Source organism: Telmatherina bonti (genome assembly GCF_933228915.1).
Source record: "Telmatherina bonti genome assembly, chromosome: 1".
NCBI classification, from domain to species: domain Eukaryota; kingdom Metazoa; phylum Chordata; class Actinopteri; order Atheriniformes; family Telmatherinidae; genus Telmatherina; species Telmatherina bonti.
Genome location: NC_136619.1, coordinates 14,181,999 through 14,202,862, shown reverse-complemented (window position 1 = coordinate 14,202,862; position 20,864 = coordinate 14,181,999). Strand labels below are relative to the sequence as shown.

The following is a 20,864-nucleotide window of genomic DNA, read 5'->3' as shown; positions in this document are numbered from 1 at the left end:
CCAGAACTGTTCTGGGGAAGGGTATAAGACAGATCAATTCAAAACCTACAGTCTGGCTTACATACTGTGGTCTTTGCAGGGCAAACACCCTTTTAACTTGCTCACAGCCCCAAAGCTGCCTGTGACGTCAAGCCGAGCATGTTATGCTCCACCAAGGACATCTGTCTGTAAGCGTCTGGAGGGCCACAAGCAGCCCCTCAGGCCATAAACAAGGGGGGATGGAGAGAAAAGCCTTTGTTAAAAACAGCAGAGATGGAGAACGGTAGGTTGGCCATCGTGGCTCCTTCAGCTCCCCCTCTTCACTCGAAGCGCATCAGAATGCTCTGAGGTTCTTGCCACACTGTGGGCATTTTTGCATCATAAGGGAACATACTGCTCTTTCTTGTTATTTCTTGTTTTGCTCTTGAAAGGCACTTTACAGATTTATTACGGGCACAGACTTCGAAGTTAGGCATGTAAATAAATCAAGATTATGGAAAACAGGTGACTTAAAAAAAAAAAACCAGCGAAAATGATCCATGGATTTTTACACATCAGCTATGCATAGTTCAATAAAAATGTGTATTTGACAACTTTTTCCTTTAAAAATTATATTTTAATATCTTAGCAAAATTATTATTGTATGTCTAATTCTTATTTAATCTAATTTTTGGGAATCCTCTGCAGGATATTCAGTAACTTCATGACAGGCTCAATATGTCATTTATATGTAATTGAGATTCATTGCTTGAAAAAAACTTGACATATTTACTGTCCTAATTATTTGTTGATATTGTCATGAGCTGATGCACACCTAACAAAATATTAAAGAAAATTTTCTCTGTTAATGGTCTGTTAGAGAGATTTGTATAAAAGCAATTAGCTTTTTTCCCTAAAAACGTCAATATTTGTGTCCGTTTGTCCTGCTTACATAAAATCGTTGGCTACACAATACTGAGTGCACACACAATAAATCCCCTCTCTGACAAAGCCACAGATTGATTCTGAATTCTACATCTCTTGACCTTTATTAATAATTTGGCCTTACGATCCCTATTCCCCGCTTTGTAGAGAAGCAGACGAGAAGCACTGATATTTAAGTTACTTTGGAAAAACAGATAATAATTTGATACCATTGATTGAAGCTGGCAAATATATGCATTGTGCATGCTGGCTATCTGCGACTACTTTCTGTAGTGACCTTTTTCTAGTTTTTGGCAATGATTACACCGGTCACTTAACACTGGTGCTCCAGAAGAAAAAATTATTGCATATGCAGGCCACACATATATGCTTTCTGTTTGTGCCTCCACAACATCACAAAATGTCAAAAAGATCCTCCAATGAGAGTTGCAATAAAGTAATTTCATATTGTAATAACTCAAATGTAAAACCAATAGTAAGTTCAGTAAGTAATGAGTAGATAATTATTCTCCAACCCAACTTTTCTTACAGCAGTTTTCTTTGGTAGGTGATGATTGGAGCTGTTCCTGCAACTTCATATCATTTGTTCACCTGAGTGAGTTTAAAGGGACATACTTTACTATTAAATGATAATCTGCGTCGATCATATTCCTGCAAAATGGGCAACTTCCATAGGTGACATCCTAAAACAGTGTTGGCCACTAACACGAGTGCATCCAGCATATCCCAGTAATGATTCAAGGCACATGTAGGCTTCCTTGCGTATGTAAATTGGGAAGTCCATGTCAAATGATATGTGTAGTTGCTGTCATACTTTCATGTATTTTCTACATTGCCACGATCAGTTCATCTACTAGTGGGCAGTGCTGAGTTCAGAGTCCACGTCCACGTTGGTGGCAGTAGTTGTGGACGCACTCACACAGCCTCTCCTCAAATGCTTCCATCATGTCTACAGTTGTTGTTGCTCACCGTAACTTCTGGCTTCTTCAGGTGCTCTTAATTTGTTGCTTTCTGTATCGTTCTCTTTCTGTTCCTCTTCTTCTATGCTGGTTTCTTCCTTTTGATTTTCCAGTGGTATTGCTCCATTAATTGCGTCAAGCAATGGATAGCTAAGCCACTTGAGGAACTCTCAGAATCTCTCAGACTCTCTGAACTCGTCGACCCGAGTAGAGCCAGACCCTGTGCCTTACTGGGGGTGTAGATTGGCAGTCTGGACTCCTCCGTCTCTTGGGGCTTCATGGACTGCTGCGATGGCTAGGAGGAGGCAAGGTTCGGAACATTGCTTCCCATCGCTGTCTGCAGCTCCTGCTCCACGGTCCAAGTCATTGGAGTCGCCTCCTGCTACACAGTCCATGTCATGGGAGTCGCCTCCTGCTACACAGTCCACATCATGGGCGTTGCCAACTGCTCCATGGCCCACATCTCTAGTGTCGCTGCCAGCTCCACGGCCCACGTCTCCTGTGTCACCTGCGCCCAGCCCTGGTCCCGTGCGGTGCTGCAGGCTCCCACACAAGGGGGTCCAAGAAATGGACGCTCCTCTTCTTATCCCTGTGCCTGAAGGGGTCCCGGAGAGGGACGTTTTCCCTCTGATTCCTATGTACAAGGAGGTCGCTCTTCCTCCACCGGACCCTGCTGCCCAGGTGCCTAAGGAGGTCACTCCTCCTCCACCGGCCCCTGCTGCTCCATTGCCTGAGGAGGTTGCTCCTCCGTCGGTCCCCTGTCTTCACTATTCCTGCCATTTCTTTGCTGGTTTTGTGGACGCCCTGCCTTAGGGGTCTGTCTTCATTGGCCCATCTGGGGAAACCTGCCTCCCTGGCCCTCGCTGTCTTGGACTCCCGACCATCCTCCTGTGCCATGCCTGCCCCCATCGTTCCGGCTTCCCATCCGTCCTACTGAACCATGCCTGCCCCCATCATTCCTGCCTTCTGGCGGTTCTCCGGATCTAAGCCTGCCTCCCAGCCATCCTCCTCAGCCATGCCTGCCCCCGTCATCCCGGCCTCCCGGCCATCCTTCTGAGCCATGCCTGCCCCCGTTGTCCCAGCCTCTTTCCCGTCCTCCAAATCCAAGTCGGCCTCCCGGCTGTCCCCCAGAATCCAGCCTGGTGTCCGTTAGGCCTCCTAGCCGTCCTCCAGAGCAAAGCCTGCCCCGTTAGTCTCTGCCTCGGGGTCGGTCGCCCCCCAAGGCCAAGCCTGCCCCAGTCGCCTCTGCCTCCGGGCCATCACCCATAGCCTGGTTTGCCACTGTGGTCTCTGCCTTCGGACTGTCCCCCTGAGCTGGGCCTTCTGGGCTTTCCCCCAGGCCCAGCATTGCTTGACTTTGTGTTTCCCCTGGTCCGTCCTCCGGGCCCCCCCACCCGTCCGTCTTTGAACTCTTTCTTTTGCTCCATGTAGTTTTCCCTCAGTTACGTTGTTTTTTTGTTTTTTTTGTTTGCTTTTTTTTTTAAAACAAAGCGTCTAGACTCAGAATCTCTGGCGCCCATCTTTGCATTTGGGTCCTCACCTCTTCTCCACCCTGACAAGGATGAACTAATTCTCCTTCTACATTACAGATAACATTGATTTTAGTAAAGAGTCCTGTTTCCTGTTAATTAAAAATAGAAAAGCAGTATCTGCTATACATTTGCATAGTACTACAAGAGTTAGTAACATTAACATAAAGTTAACCACTAATGTGAACATGGACGAAAATGTTTTGAAGTTACAGTTGCCATTACAATCCTTTGTACAGAAAACATTGCAGCACACTGTCCACTTCTGGTGTATCATTATGGCTTTTATATCATTAAATGAAGGCATACTAAATAAATCTTGCTTTCCTCAGGGGCACCACCGATGAATATGCAGTACATGTGACATTACAGGAACAAACGCTATGGTGCACCCATTAACACTAAACAAGGTAGCAGAAATAAAGAGGACATGTTGGTGTCCTTTTTGTCAATTAAAAACTATTTTGAATGAGCAATTAATTATAAACTTTTTAAGGTCAATATAAAGAATAATTATAAATGAAAAAGTATATTCCAGTTAAATCTTCTTATTGTCCCTGTGCATCCACTATAGCTGCATTAAGCAAGAAATTTCAATAAGTTATCTCACACTTAGCTGCTTTAGTTATTGATTCTGGTGAAAGCTTTGAATATTCTCCCCCACATTTTTTTTTTGCACTGAATGGTGAAAAACAAAACAAACTATTAAACACTGTCAAGCACAAAGATAACTGAGTACATGCTAAATTACCACTAACTAACTCTGGATAGTAAAGCGTCGTTCAAAGGAAAGAAGAGTGTATTGTGGCAACAGATTGGGATCAGGAATCAGTCTCCCATCGCCATGGCGGCCGCTTCACTATGAGAGGAAACACAGACTGGAGGCTTGCAGATGGTAAAATGAAGTCTTCGTTTATCATACAGTCATAAATCTGAAAATGCAGGCAGTTGCTGTGGGCGTCGGGGGGCCCATGCCTGGTGCCAACTGCCAGCCAGAGATGTCGGCATCCTGGTGCCATCAGAGAGATAGCGAACCTCTTTCCCCATCTCTCCTGTTCTGCTGCTCTGCCATTGCTCGCTTTGTGGGGGATTCTTTAAGGTCAGGCCTGGAGAGATTTGTGAGTTGTTTGTGGCAAAGCCTGATAAGGTCAGCACTGATAACATTAATGCTACATTCTCCATTTGGACAGGGGCAATGATCGTCCCTACAATCCCTTGTTTTAATTTTACCTTTGTATTCAAATCAAAACTAAATATAAATTTGCAAACCATATCCATAACCATATCATTTATGCTTCCTAAATTATGCCTATATCCATATTTTGCATCACTGTCCTTTACAGAACGGATAAGTAAATGCAGTTTATGTATGCAGCTGCTATTATTCCCCATACTTTGTCAGCGTGTTTGAATCTTTCAACAGTTCCGCCGTGCTAAATGTGAAGTGGCAACACCCTAAAGGGCATGCCTTGCCAGCGGGGTTTTAGTGAAAAATCAGAGTCAACTGCATGCACATTTTAGATCAGACTTTGTACACCAAAGCAACCTTTTACAGACTGCCATCTGAAAGTAACATGAAATTTTCCACTGATCAGACAACATACATGCCTCACACAAACACCAGGGCCCGGCGAACACATGCTGAGAGATAACATAAAAGAACATGAAAGACATCAAGGCGCACATTGATTGTCCCTGTTCACTCCAACCCAGGCCTCTCTCCCCCAGCAGGCAGGCACGCAGGCAAGCTGGTGGGTAGGCATTCCCTGTGCTGTGGCCAGGATTGATAGGCACGTGTGTGTGTGTATGCGCTCATTGTGTTTGCATGTTGCAGGGAGTGCTGGCACCCTGTGTGTCATGGCTTCAGGCCTTAACATCCCCACCCAATAGAAAGGGCAGCTCCCAGCATCGCTGGGTTCCCCCTCAGCCCCTCAGCTACACATGACATTACCTTGGGCTGTGCCTTCCTCCAAAAAAAGAAGTAAAAAGAAAAAAAAAAAAGAGAAGAAAAATGTAACACCAACTTAAACACTGTGAACTGGAAACACGACAACAGGACCATGTGACTGCACACACTGTGTCTTTGAGATGAGCCTTGCTAATGGCTGACAGTGGTCTTCCATGTTGTTCTGCTCAGGAGAGCATCAAGCTTAAACAGTATAAGGAGGAACAACCGCAGGAGCACCGGCTTTTTATTTAAACATTATATATGGTAGTGTTGGTTGTATTGCTGTTAAAGACTTTTGACCGAGTTCATACAGGTTAAAAGATTACTGCCAGTGTGCCCCATTATGAATGAATGTCCATGAAAAATGTTTTAAAGGGTTTGCTCAACCCTTTAATGTTCACACAAAAAGGCCAGAGAAGAATGTTTCTTTGTGTTTTTCCATTTGTTTTAGACAAGAATAAACAGAATAAACGTACTTTTGAAAATGGTTGAGATGTTAAAAAGAAGAAATTAAAAATAATATAACAGTGAAATGATTGAAATTTGAAACATTAGTGTATAAGAAACACTTAGTTTGGGTTTTAAATATGCAAATCAATTGGTAGAGATGGCTCAGGCAGGTCTATTTGCACAAATTCTTTAAGAAATTTATTAAAGTCGCTACAAATTTACCTTTAACAAATGGTAGACCAGGACCAGTTAGACCAGGGTTAATAAAGAAAAAAAAAAGATCAAAACAGCCAGAAGCATTTGATAATCTAAGCTTAGTAAATCATAGATATCTGAGCAGTTATCTTAGGAAAGATGACCTAATTGATTGATAAATAAAAGCACCTTTTCTTTGGCTGTAAGAACATTGAACATTGAACAAGAACATTGAACATTTTTAGCTGGTATTAGGATCATGGTTGAATGCTGAAGTTTCCCACAACATACTCAAAAACCCCATACATGCCCATTAGATACTGTCACAACGCAACACCAGGTTTGAAGCAGGATGAAAGCTTATTTTCTCATCTTTGTGCTCCATCTTCATCAGATGCAACAACAGGAGCTGGCCCAGATGAGGCAGCGAGACGCCAACCTCACAGCACTAGCCGCCATTGGACCCCGAAAAAAGCGCAAAGTGGACTCACCGGGGGCTACGCCATCAGGGACCGAGGTAAGAACGAGACTGATTTGATGATTTTTTTCTTTTTAGATTTTATTTTTAACACCAGTTTCTTCATTGCATCCACCGTTGACAGCACCAAGGTCCCAAAGGTCTAAACAGGGAAGTCTGAAATTCACAGATTGTCCTTGTCCATTTAGTTTAGAAGACAATCTAAGCAGGACTAATTTGTGATGATAATCTATAGGTGTACCAAATTATAAATTTATTATGACTTTAATCGCCACTGTTTTTTTTCCCCTCTTCTTGTGATATTATAACAGTAATCACGTCAACTTACCAGCACTGCCATTTGCAAAGTGTTTTAATCCAAACTAATCTTATTTTTTCTTTGAATATGACCATTAAGCTTTTTTGTTGCCAGCTTTAGTTGTAAGTTTTCTTGATCCTTCCATCCCAGTTTGTGGTGCATTCAAGCATCACAGGGTTGACATATACAATAGTTATGTAACCTACCTGAAAATCACTCAAATGGTCAGATTGTTGAAACACCAGTAAAATCAACTACTTTAATATTTAAATTTGTGTCAGTCAAAGATCTATGCGATAGTAAGCTGGGCACTTTGTAGTGGTGGTTTTTTACCATCACCATTGTACTCGTAGGACAATTAATCAATAGTCTGATGGACTTTGCCATGATAGTTGCACATTTGGTAGTTGATAGTCATCAGCAGTCAGATAAAAGTACACTTTTCCTGCTGTTTGGCATCAATTAGGCAGTTATGGTGTTCAACAGTATGTTTTTCTGCCATTCCCTCTAAGTTAGAAGTAGCTCTCACATCGGCATTGTTTTCCTATTCAACATCCAAATCAGTTTTTTTTTTCACTTTTTATTTCTAACACACACACACACGGCAAAATCTACATGCAGCATCATACAACACACAGCTTCATACTGAGGTGATTGATCAATTCAAAGTGAAGAAAGCTTGCCAGAGGCAAAGCTTTCCAGATTTTAGTCTAAAGAATATTAGTTTTCAGAGTTTTGATGGTTATATAAACCAAATGACCCTTAAAGCAATGTGACTGACCCACAGGCATATTAGCATTATAGGCTGCATGTTATACTGCATTTATTAAAAATAAATTACATGATGTGACCACACATGTCTTGGCTTTTGACCCAGTAGCCTGTCACTGCTGATAAAATATTAAATTGTTAATTCAGAAAATTTCCAAACGACCTTTCTGCAAGTTTTTCCACATTTTAAATTGAATTAAATTAAATAGAATTAATGAAAAAAATACAACTTTAAAATGATTCCATGAAGGGCATTATTGTTTCCTTTACATCACGTTGTTGTGTGATATTTTAGACTAATCTCAAAACAGATTAACTGCTTGCTTTTGAGGTTGGTATTGCATTGATTTCACCTGTATAACCTTGCTTTATCAAGGTGATGGTGGTCCAGGAGATCCTGAAGACCTGTAAGCAGAAAATCAACCAGAAATACTCTCATCTAATAAACTATTTAGCCAGATTTCCTAAAGTTGTGTATAGAAGAGAAGCAGACACTGAGCTTCACCTCATTTATGCTTGATGGTTGCAAAATGACACATAAAGTAATCTTGAGTAAAAGAAAGAAGAAATGGAAAAACTCTGGAAAAACTTTGACTTTATGTCCAAAGTGACCCAACAAGGGTTTGGACCTCATGCCAGTAAAGCTTCTCTGAGCTGAACCTGAATATTTGCAAACTTGCAGGATTGAGCTCTGGCAAAAATGCTGAACATCTGTTTGACAAAGAGAAAAGCCTAAATCCTCATGTAAAGGATTAATTCAGTTTAGTTTTAATAAACTGACAAAATCTTTTTTGCTTTTTTTTTTTTTTTTTTTTGTCTTTTTCATGGTATTGGCACTGAGTAGATTGAATAAAAAAGAAAACAAAACATTATTTAATCAGCTTTGAGGTGCAGACTGCTGCAGATTTAAGTTTTTTTGCAGGATAATATGCTAATCAGCCACAACATTAAAACTGCTAATATTAAAACAGTTAATATGGAGAAATTTTTATCTCACCTCCTCTGTTGTTGTTGACATTTCTCATTATATCCTTTCTTCTCCTGTAATCTACCATGGTCTCTGCCCCATCTAACCACAACCACACAGAATTTTCCTTCTGCACGTCACTTTGTTTAATTTTTTTCTCCTTGTTCTTTATTCAGACAGTCATTAGTAAACAACACTACACATACAAACATACTTAGTAAACATGGAGCCAATGTATGTATGATATATCATGGAATAGATCAGCTTTCGGTGATTAATATAGATGTAATTTCTTGTCTGTGGTTGTTCTAGCTCTTAACTGTGTAAGGTGTTAATCTCACATACCATAACGCAGTACTGTACAGCAGTAACTATAATGTTTTGATGTATCTGTACATGTGGTCATTTTTCGGTTGTCTATGAGGCCCCTGATTAAATGTGCATTTTACTCTGGTTTGACTCACTTAGAACTGAGTTGTGACATGCAGCGAGCAGCTATCTGTAACATTGTTGTATTTCACCCGATACACGAACTAAAATGTTCTAATTTCAAATCACGCATTCAAATCATGTTGTGAGTCCTTTCTAGAGGCACGGGGAAGCAGATTGGGTTTTGTAAACACACTTCTTTGTTTGTTGCTTTTAACAATTGACTTTAGTTTTGAGAGCCATTGTGTGTTTGATACCATGGATCCTTTTTAAGCTAAAAGTGTTTAACATTAGCATAAGTTTAGAACTGTATCTAAAAGCTCATCCTTCCCATCCAAGTTAGCAAATGCAAAATGGATGAAAGAAAATATTTCTTTGACAACAAGCATAGTGACATACCACCATGTGACTTGTCTCGTCTGCTTTTAATTTAAGCTGTTGTGCAGAAATGTCTCTTGTTTAAGGTTCCATGAGCAACGACTAAGGTATCGTATTTCTCTAACAGACGGTTATACATGAAGTCACACAGTTGCTGTACCAAGTCACATTTTCCTTCAGGCATTGGGGGAAACATTGAAATTCCACATATTCCTCTGTAAATATGATGAATCTAAAATAAGCCTGAATTTTGAATGTCAATTGGTCATTTTAATAACCTGCTTATCGAATTGCATCTTCACATCCTTCGCTTAGCAGCAGTATGCTGCAGAGGAGCATAGTAATGCACCCAGTAAAAAAGCATAAATAACAAAATAAAGGCATTACTTCTGGTCCTTGAGTACAGTGCCAACCTCTTTCAGAATGTTTTATCCTGATGGGTATTAGCCCACGACCTTCTGCTGCATTAACAAAAAAGAAAAGAAAAAAAACTGCTTTCTCAAACTGCTTTCCTAAATGCAGTTATACAACATACACATGAATATACATTATGATTATGCTTTACTTCCCTCCCTTTTCTTAATGTCCTGTATAAGTTTAATTAGAAGGCATAATGAAGTGAAGTCATAGTCTGCACCTCCTCTGGAGTTATTGCAGAGGGGGCGGAGGAGGAATCTTAACTTATTTTCACTTCGTTTTCACCTCCTCACATTTCTTCATTTCACATGGGCTGGAAGCCCCTGCGGCGTTCTCTTTCCCTTCTCCAGAGCAAAGTGAATGTGACTTTTCTAAGGGGGTCACAGGATGCCTGGAGGCCTGTGGGTGTTACTGGACTGTTGCCTGCTCTCAGCTTCACTGAGGGGCTTGTCATAGATTTCATCTCCACAGAAATGAGCCGGGGGGCCCTGGCCAGGAGCACAAGCAGCCAACGTTATGAAGGGCCCACGCTGATTATTTCCCTCTGACATCGCATCCTGAGCTTTCCGCATTAATCCCAGACAAAGGCAGCCCTTCAGTGCTGTGCCAGAGCTCAAATTAGGAGCCAGATAATGGTCTTGTTGAGTTCCTGTTCTGTTCACTGGGAGGCAGAGCTCCTGTTGAAATCTTCCTCCTCAGTATTCCATCCCTCCTGCTTTTTTTTCCCCCACCTCTGCTTTGTTTGAACTGTGAGGGAATTCAGGTGACACAATTTTAAGTCCCTCCCCCTTTTTCTACCTTCTACCCTTCCTATTCACCCACCTTTAATTTGATGGTGGCTCTGCAGGACTTGGGCCAGTGCCTGGATGTGGATCGCCATGGGCTGTGAAACCGATAGCCAGTCAAGACTGGAGAGTCCGTCTCCAGCCTGATCTAGTCTGCAGGAGGTAACAAAGGGGGTCTTACAGGGCTCCGCAGGGCAGATTAGCTCCAAGAAGCCAATGGCTGGGGTTGCTGGCTGGCCTGCTGAAGAGGTCCTGCTGTGGCCCCAGTGGTGGGTCACTGCACAGGCAGGGGCCGCAAAAGCACACACACTATAACTGCCCAAAGCTCAGTAGTTCTAATCCTGAGCAACCCTCAGCCACTACACTCACACAAGCCTTTGAAAACAGACATATTATTCTCTTTCCAGCTCTATATTTTTTCAGATTTCATCAGAGAAGCTCTGCATGACTTAGTGTTCAAAATTAAATCTTAATTTATCTCATAAAGCCCACTGTGCCCCTGGCTGAATCGTGCAATGTACCATAAACTTTGGGGTTTTTAAAGCCGGCCTCCCTCTTCTGATTGGTCATCTTCCTGAAGCCCATAAACAACCAGCGCTTGTGATCACCACCTCAACAAAACACATGTAAACGTATCAGTTAGAGTAAGGTTTTTGTTCCTAATTTGGGACAGTAGTTTGACTTGGTGGGTGCACTGTGCCTGAAGCAGATGACTTTGACAAGCTGATCTTAACTCATCCGCAGGGTCGTTGCTTAAACATAAGTTCACTGTCTTATTTAAACTTTGGCCCTGTTTGATAAGGGAATAAATATGTAAAATAACTGGAACATTTGCTAACTCTTAATCTGTGATCTTCATTACTAGCAAATCTTTTTCATTCCTTTAATGCACTATGGACAACAGTGAGTTCGTATTATCTACTGTTGCTACAGATGAACTGAAATTGGTGACAGATTTAGTATATAGTAAGAAAATTGTGTGCCATTTTTGACTGCTCTCAAGCCAACATACAAACATTGGTCAAAGGAATAACAGTAAATAAAAGTAAAAGGTAGATTTTGATCAGTGATTCTGGGATGCAAGCCCAACTGTCAGATATTGCAATATCCATAAAGACTAGTCCATCACACCTATTACTTTCTGTCCTTTCACATATTATACATGTTTTGAACACTTTGTTGTTTCATTTCCCCCCCGCATTGATTTTTCTGTGCTATGATCCACTCTTCTCCTATTTGATGAATCTCGTCTGAATTGGTTGGAGTCTGTTTTGCTTGCTGGTGAGATACAGATAGACTCCTCTGCACATCTGAGGTTAGCATTAAATGTTCTGAGATGGGAAATGTGCCTCGACGTACAGTGTCCTGCAGTGTATAGCATGCTCAATGCTTTGAAACATCCTTGACACATTTATGAGCTGTGAGTTATCATTCAAGCACTTAGGCCATTTATCACATCAAAGGAAAAGCTTTGTTTGTTGACGTAAAAGCGACAATAGCAGCTAAATTGCCCCAGTTTGTACAGCCACACCGGCTTTCTCCTATCTGTCTCGACCAGGCGCAAAGCTAGGGACAAAGGTAGGCGAGCAATTTAATAGTGAGCACAGTCTATTTTTCCATTTGAATTCATTTCACCTTCTTTCTTTGAGGCTGTAGATCAGAAAGAAGGAGTGAGGCAATAGAGTGAGAGGCATGGGGAGAGTGGGGGAAAAGCACAAGGAAACTGATGCCCTTTCCTCCAGCTAAATTAACAGGAATCACGTGGAAAACAATCTGAGTCTCCAATGAAGGAGGGAGGGGGGGGGGGGGGGGGGGGGGACCATTAAAATTAGCCCCAAGCTATGGACTGCACCCAATATCACTAAAGCTGCACTCACTACAGATGTGGAGGCTGGCTTACAGGCAAACTATGCTCTGTTCTATAGCTACAATTAAAATCAACCTCGCTGCCAAAAAATAGGAGGGGAAAAGAGGGGGTAGAAAGGCAGACATGGAACATCAAAGACAGATTGAAATGTGTAGTCAGTAATAAGAGTGGTCTCCAAGCCCCGAGGTTCTCCACGGTCCCCTTGTTAATGAGAAATTTTGACCTCTGGTTTGTAAGTTAAACTTGTAATCTCGGTTAATGAAGTAAATCAATCCCAACTCGGGAGTGTTCAGTGTCTCTCCCTTTGCCTTCTCCCCGCCAACCTCCCCTCTGTCCTTCTGTCTTGTGCTTTTCTCCTTCGCTTACCCCTCCTCCTTCTGTGTCCCTCCCAATGTGCCGCCTGGGAGTAAAACTGGCCAGGTCTTCAACCAGACAAACAGGAAACCCAGAGAGTACGAGGGTTCCGGAGCTAGAGGGGGGGAGGGCGTAAGGACTCAGAGGACTAGGACCAACCAGGCTGTTTGGTTAAGAAGGAGACAGGCCAAGTGAGTGCTGGTCAAAGGGACAGCATGAGGGAAAACACTAGCTCCTCCCACCATTTCTTTTTCCTTTCCATCTCTTTCCTCTCTTTGCCCAGAGTCTGTTTGGTGTAATGTTTGATGAAAAAGACAGCTAACTAAACCATCTTCATTTAGTTGTTCATCAACATGTGGAGCTGTTAACCATATGGAGGCTCCTGTAAAATCCACTGGGTAAACTAATTCTTGATTAGCTGTTGCTTATATGTATTTATTTAACCATTAATCTGGATTAATTCAGGATAGGATCCAAAGTATGACTTTACAATGGCAGGATGTAATGAAGAATTAAAACCGCAAGCGGTGATATAGGCCCTCGCACCATGGCGCCGCTCGGCATAATGCCACCGCCTCCCCTGGCAACATCCTTCCCATGCCTCTCTCAACCTGAAGTGCAGCCAGACTGCACCTCAGGCCATTTAGGCCTTATGAAGAGTCAATTCCTGTCACCAAGGGGCGGGGCTAACTTATAATCTATTTATTGCCATGCACAAATGTGAAGGATATGACTGGCATCATCTGTAGCAAATTTGGTGCAGGTTGGTTGTTTTTTGTGGGAGTTATGTCAGTTTTCCTTTTCGTTGCATCACATCTGCTTTGCTGCCCCGCCTCTCCTAAATGATATCCCCTATTAAAAGAAATAGCACAACTTTTAATCACACATGTCTCTTGAGCATCCTGACTCATTTGGGTTAAAGTTAGATAAAATTCTTAGAAGGAACTTCTCAAAATGCATGACAAAGAAAATGACAGAAATGACCCCAAAAATGGCACCTTTTTCAAAATGGCCGACTTCCTGTTTTATTTAGCCCATATGTCCAAGAGACTTTTTTGAAGGAGCTGGAAGGGTCTACAAGTGTGCTGAATTTTATCCATGTCAGACAATGTAGTGGGCGGGGCTGATTGCATTGTAGATTTTGTTCATCATGGGACTGGCATCAAATGTGTCGATTCCTGTGCTGATATGTTGTTTTATGTGGGAGTTTTAGCAATAAGTCTTTGTTAATGAGACATAAAACTTTGAGGGCCCGCCCCTCCTAAACTAAATCTTCTATTAGAAGAAATAACACAACTTTAAATCAGACATGCCTCCTGAGCATCCTGTGCAAGTTGGGTGTCAGTTGGACAATATCCCTAGGAGGAGTTGTTTAAAATGTATGGCAAAGAAATGACCCCAAAAATGTCATCTTTTTCAAAATGGCCGACTTCCTGTATGATTTAGCCCATATGTCCAAGAGACTTTTTTGAAGGTACTGGCAGGTTCTCCAACTGTGCTGAATTTTATCCATGTCGGTCCATGTAGTGGGCGGGGCTGATTGATTGAAATTTTGTAGGGGGCGCTATGGAGACATGCTCCATTTATTCCATAACCTTTCAATGGGGCTTAGTTCAGGGCCTTACTGTCATCAGTCATGGCAAGTTTGGTGGCGGTCCAAGGTTCCATGGCTTGGTCACAGGTACTTCCTGTTTCATGGCGTTGGACCGCCATTCGCCATGTCCCGTTTAGCGTAGCGACTTGAGGTTTTTATTGTGGCATCATGAAAGGGTTTGACATGTTTTGGAGGAGTCTCAAGTGTTTGGGACAATTTGCTTAGAAGCATGACCCTCAAATGTGGAAAAAAACACTTCCTGTTGTAAGTGGGCGGGGCTTAGGTCTAGACCAGCAATGGTCACATTAATCTGTTCAGGACTGATCCCTTATTAATCCCTATAAGTTTTAGGGTGATCAGATCAAAATTGACAATTTTATAGTGATTTATGATGTCACGCCGCCGCATGGAACTTCGCCATGGCGTCACGGGCACGCCGTGCAGCGTAGAGTAACGTCCTTTACCAGATCTCTTCACCAACATGGGCCATGTGGTGTCCACCAAGCCAGAGTTATGGGTGTGTGAGCAAAAAACAACACTTTTGACCTCCAGGGGGCGTGGCTATTTCATAATCAAAATATTGACATATAGAACTCTGTAGGAGGGGACTGCCATCATATCTAGCAAATTTGGTGCAGAAATGTTGCTTTATGTGGGAGTTATATCCGTTTAATTTTTCATGGCGAGACATCAAACTTTGAGGCCCCGCCCCTCGTAAACTAAGTCTCCTATTAGAAGAAATAACACAACATTTAATCACACATGCCTCCTGAACATCCTGAGCAATTTGTGGCTCAGTGGGATAAAAGCTCTAGGACGAGTTCGTTAAAATGCGAGGTGCTAAAATGCCAAAATATTGACTTTGACCTAAAATGGCCGCCTTCCTGTCGACATTTCACCATGACATTAGGAGGATTTTTTCTTCGCCCTAGCATGTAGATCATGTGTATAAATTTTCATAAAGATTAACGACATGCAGTGGCGGGGCACCTAAAATAGGTGGCGCTCTCCTTCAGTTTCGCCCAAACATTCTGGAGCACCTCAAAATATCAAATTTTTCGTATTCCCTTGGGGGGGTACGCAAAATTTGGTGAGTTTTCGAGCACGTTCAGGCCTCCAAAAAAGCACGCGAAGTGTCCGGATAAAAATAATAATAATAAGAAACGCTGCAATTACAATAGGCCTTCGCACCGCCAAGGTGCTCGGGCCTAATAAACGCTGCAATTACAATAGGCCTTCGCACCGCCAAGGTGCTCGGGCCTAATAATAAACGCTGCAATTACAATAGGCCTTCGCACCGCCAAGGTGCTCGGGCCTAATAATAAACGCTGCAATTACAATAGGCCTTCGCACCGCCAAGGTGCTCGGGCCTAATAAGGATTTGTGTGTGTTGCCCTTCTCTACATGCTACATAAATGTGATTAAAGAGGGCACAGAAATGCTGCTATTGGTTCATAATGTCAAGAAGATTGTTCTGTTAGTTTGGCTTTACATCTCAAGGCAATTCAGTCAATCCAGTGAGGACACAAAGGAGTTAGAGTTGAATCTTCACAATGGTTACAGGGGTTCCTTGGCTGGTTGCCATAAGTTCTTAGAGCTTTAACACCGTGCACTTTGCCAGTTTTCCTTTCCCTAATAGAATACAGAGTGCTATTGTGCTCAGTGGTGGTTTATACTCTCTGCACTATAGGTTAAAGCATTTAAAATTGATTTATAGCATTAACATGAAGTAATAGATACGTTTGTTTATTTTTCACACAACAATTTTTTCCACTTTCCTCCTAACAGTGGAACGCCTTGTTCATGTATACGTCATTAATTTTGAAGATGAATATGTGATCCAAGATGTTGGAAAATGACACATTTTACTTAAAATCTGTTCAAACAAAATATGACATGCTGACACTAATGATTAAATGAGGATAATCAAAATGTGCACTTGAATTAGTTTAGTCATCGTTACTTGATTATCATTTCCAAGCTCTGCCTGATAGACCACTGAGGTAAAACCTGGAAAGAGTTTTTAAAGTTTTGAGAAGCCTACATGTTAGATATAATTACCGTAAAGTAAATCATGGAGAAAACTGCAAGTAACATCAGCTTGTTTATGGCAAGTAACTCTTTGGAGCTGCGGTTGGGCGTAGCAAATATATGCGTGTGCAATGCTACCATTAGCTTAACCCTTTCAACATTAGCAAGCTAACGTGTAGATGGTGACAGCTTTAGCTTGGCGAATGATTAAAGATTTCACCACCTTGGTTTTAAATAGTTAGCGTGCTGAAATAGCTAATTAGCAAATAAACACAGATAAAAGAAGTTAGCCTGTATTGGGTATTAGACCTTAAAAAAAATATTGCAGGCTTAGTAGTCAATAAGACAATGTAGCTAAAATGAAGTTATTGATTTGCTCCAATGATTTGGCTAGCAGCATTATTTTTCCTTTTTAAACCTTTTAACCTTCTACATTATAGTTGATAATGATGTCTTGGATATGAAAAAATAGAACTGCAAAAAATAATATAAGTTATGACTTGATTTAGGAGGGTTTCGGGATAGCTGGATGGTCTTTGTTCTCTGAGAGCAGGCGTGTGGCCGTCTTATTCAAACACCCTAATCTTCAATACAATTCAATGAAAACTCTGTTTGGTTCATGTGAAAATAACACACCACCTCTTTTCCACCGTGAACCCCCGACTGAGAATAATCAGAAATGATCACATAGCCTACATGTCTCTGTTTTTGATTAGCTGGTTTACGGTTTGGCCTTATCGGCTCATTACTCCAGTTATCTATAGCTGTTAAAGTTGTGTGAAGACTAGAAAGAAGCAGAAAACAATTATCTACAAGAATATACCTTCAGCCAATGATTTTACATGAATATGATACATCGTTTTAGCGACCCTTCGTTTCACATTGATTCCTCAAAATGACTTTACATTTATACATATGCATTAATATCCACAGGAATGTTAACACTGTAATCTTATTTAGATAAGAAGTGCCTATATATCCATATTCATGTTAAAGTAGTGATTCCCCTCATTTCTGCCTGTAAAACTTTGCCCTAAAATAATGGTTAAATATACAGTTTTGACAACAAAGTTGAGCCTCGGGCACTTAATAGATACTCATCTTAAAGAAATTAATTACCTCCCTTGTTAATCTTGATATAATTAAATTTCTGAAGAATGAAATTTGCTGCATTTTTTCCCCCCTCTGCTTTGCTGCTATGGAGGCGTAGCAATAATGGCAGGCTCTCTAGCTAGCCTGCTGGCCAGGGACGTGGGGACAGCCCAACATTGTGGGCCCCGTGCTGTACTATGCCGCACTGTGCAAACCCACTCTCCTCATCCTACGCCTTTCTCATAGGGGATAGGCAGAGAAGATGCCTCAATTGCTGCTCCTCCGTTCTGTAACTGCTTGTGTTTTTTCCATCCTGGAGGAGATGGATACATCGCCCCCCAATCTTTGATTCTTAGTGTGCGATAATGTTATCAAACGATTTGAGAATCTTGGAACGTAAAAAACTTCTAATGAAGTTGTCAACATGGAGCTTCTGAAACTTACAAGGTGAAACCCTGGAGAGACCAGAGACTTCTGTGTGTTATGGCTCACTTAAAAATCTCCCGTACCTATCTGTTGTTATTTATAGGAGCTCCTATGACGCTGGTGCACTTAACCCTTAATTGTCTTGTGTGGCACAGAACTGGTGGTACATGGCAGCTTTTCTTTGTTGCTGTGTATTTTAAGTTGGCTCTCCTTTGACTTTAACTTTTCTGTCAGCTTCATTGTCAGCTGTCAAGGTTTGATCCTGGGGGAAGAAAGAAGAAAAAGCTTGAAAAGATCTTAACATTAGAAGCTGGTAGGTAGGGGGGGGGGGGGCGGGGGGGGGGGGGGGGGGGGGGCGGGGGGGGGGGCAGAGGAATGCCAAGGATAGAGGAGGAGCAGTGGTAATATGTATGGAGTAGGCAAAATACTCCAGCTAGATGGCAGAAGTGCCAACATAGAGGGAAGTTTGAGCTTTGCAGAGTCTGATTCAGGACTTTTTGTCATGTAAGTATACATCCTGCATCCCGTAAGCAGCTCCTCAGTATTTAAAACTCAGCACTAAATAATTGAGCATCATTTTTACATTCACTGTCTTGTATCTGATTGCTACAATTAGTTATAAATAGATTTTATAGCCTTTTCAGTGTGCGTGATTCCCAGCTGCCATCATGCCACAGAAGCTGGAGATGAAGGGCCCGGTAAAAAAGCACATTAATTGTATGTTACTAAAGTCTTTTCATCCTCCATCTTCCCCACAGATATTCACTGAATATTTGAACTGTGATTTCTCCACAACTGCTCATCAGAATAACAGCATAGTTGACGGGTGTAGATTTAACTTCCAAGGAAGCCATTTACAAAAACAAAAACAAACAACAACAAAATCTTTTTATTTAATTTGTAGATAGTGTGGTTTTGTTGGAATACAACAAATATTATTATTAACAACCTAGTTTAATACTTGTAAATGAGATGAAATTGTAGTGAAATTGCTTCTCTGTGGTCTTTTTGGTTCTTTTGAGGTTAAACTGCGACGTGAGACATCATTGTTACTGTTGATCAGCAACCAGCGACAACAAATCGTATAGTTGATATCTGTAACTCCTAAAAGCTACTGCTGTTAAATGCCTCTATTATTGGACTCTGAGAGCTTTCCATTACAAACCCCAGAAGCTTCTTTTTTCTCTTAGTCTCCCATTGAGAGGGACCTTGTTTTTAGCTCTCTGTCACACAAGTTGCCCCAAAATCTGGACCAACCACCAGCTACTTAACATGACAGAGATGGCCTATGTAAATAAATACTGTATTTTATTCTGAGGGTCATTTATCTCTTTTTGTCTAAAATTTGTTGTGATATAGTTACCTCTATTTTTTCATACAACCAAAAAACAGAATATTGGAAATTAACTTAGAAATAGTGAGAGAGAACAAACAAGGCGATCCATTAGTGAGGATGGGTTATTGGCTGACTTGCCTCTTCTCATGGCGGCCCATTAAAAGTGGTAATGTCTGCCTGCAGCAGTGCCTGGGGAAGAAGAAGGAGGCCATGGAAGGCATATTTCACATGCATCAGACACTGGAATTAAATAGACCAATGTTCCCTAAAAAGACTGAAGTACATCTCTTTCTGATGTGCGTCCCGGGCAAAAATTCATTGATCTTAGAATGTCCCTTGGCAATTATAAAATATTAAATCCAAGTCGCACTTTTCGGCTCAGCTTAATTTTTTTTTCCTCGCTTTTCTCTGCTTTCCATTTGACCAATTTAGAAAAAAAAGTTAGAAATGTATGGCCATGGAAAAAAAAAAAAAAAGCTGATAATAAAGACTGTGCCCACTTTCAGATATCTTTTGTTATGTTTCCGTATTGTTTTTACAGAGCATCTCACATCATTAAATGAAACGAGGTCCCAGAAAAGCTGAGAGTGCTTGAAACAAGTCTTGTTACACCATCACAGCCATGTTAACCAGGACTGCTAAATTGAAGCACACGGGGGAGTGATATTGCCGTGACATCTTTATTTCTGAGTACAAAGTCTTCTGAGCTGCTGATGCCTGTTTCGGCACTCTGGGGATGACAAATATTTGTCAGCTGCTTTCCATTAGGTCTGTGGCCCCAGTGCTTGCCTCCCTGGCCCCTTGTCCCTCAGAGATTACAGAGGGGGTCTAACAGTTAATTGCTCAAATCATTAAATTTAACATATATCTCAATAAATATAATCAACCAGCTGTTTGACAAGGTACACAGTTCATTAAGTCCTCTTGCTTGTTTGTCGTTTCCCTAATTAAGATTTAGAATCGATCATTGAGTGTGTAATGTACGGTGTAGCTCAGCCTGCATAGGGAGTCTCTCTTCTCAAACGAAAAAGGAAAGCCATCCGCTTGCTAAAGCTTTACCATTTAGCACACTGACTGCAATGGGAATTAGACATCCTGTGCTAATTAGGGAGGCCAATTAACTGTGAAATTCAGGCGTTTTTGACAAATAATCTCAACAGAATTCAGACATCACCATACACACGGATGCTATCAGTTCTGAATGACGAGAGGATAAAAGCTGCAGCTCCTGTGCTGCTTTACATGCATGCCCGTTTAGCTGGAAATGTTGAGCGCTTCCTTCGGTGCTTTCTTTGTTACCATTGGCAAAGCAGTCTTACCTATTGTCTCTCAAAATAGGTTCGACAAAGAACCGGCAACACCAGGAAAACTCCATGTTTCTGTGGCTCTCATTCCTAATTTGATTCATGATCACATGTATTTTTTAGACTGCATAAATTATGTATTTGTTGGACTAATGAACGCCCTCCACTGATAGAACTTTGAGGGAGTTATGAATAGCAGGATGTGGCCTTTATCACCCGAATCCAGTGTTCTGATTGCATGTCATACTGGAGTTTTTCTGGCAGTTTAGAGCAACTTTTTAAGAACAGACCAAATGAAAACTTACACCTACTGTAGGGTGGCTGCTTTGCTGTGTGTTTGCGGATGCATTTAT

General features: G+C 41.6%; 1 protein-coding gene across 1 annotated transcript in view; it reads left to right on the top strand.

Annotated features, from left to right (window-relative positions):
• Nucleotides 1-20,864, top strand: part of LOC306769714 (transcription initiation factor TFIID subunit 4) — a gene marked incomplete at both ends in the record, with an annotated part of 95,984 nt that overhangs the window by 62,842 nt on the left and 12,278 nt on the right. Inside the window, one exon of the mRNA XM_079258409.1 lies at nt 6,379-6,501. Coding sequence (XP_079114535.1) covers nt 6,379-6,501 — 123 coding nt within the window. The remainder of the gene's footprint in view (nt 1-6,378; nt 6,502-20,864) is intronic.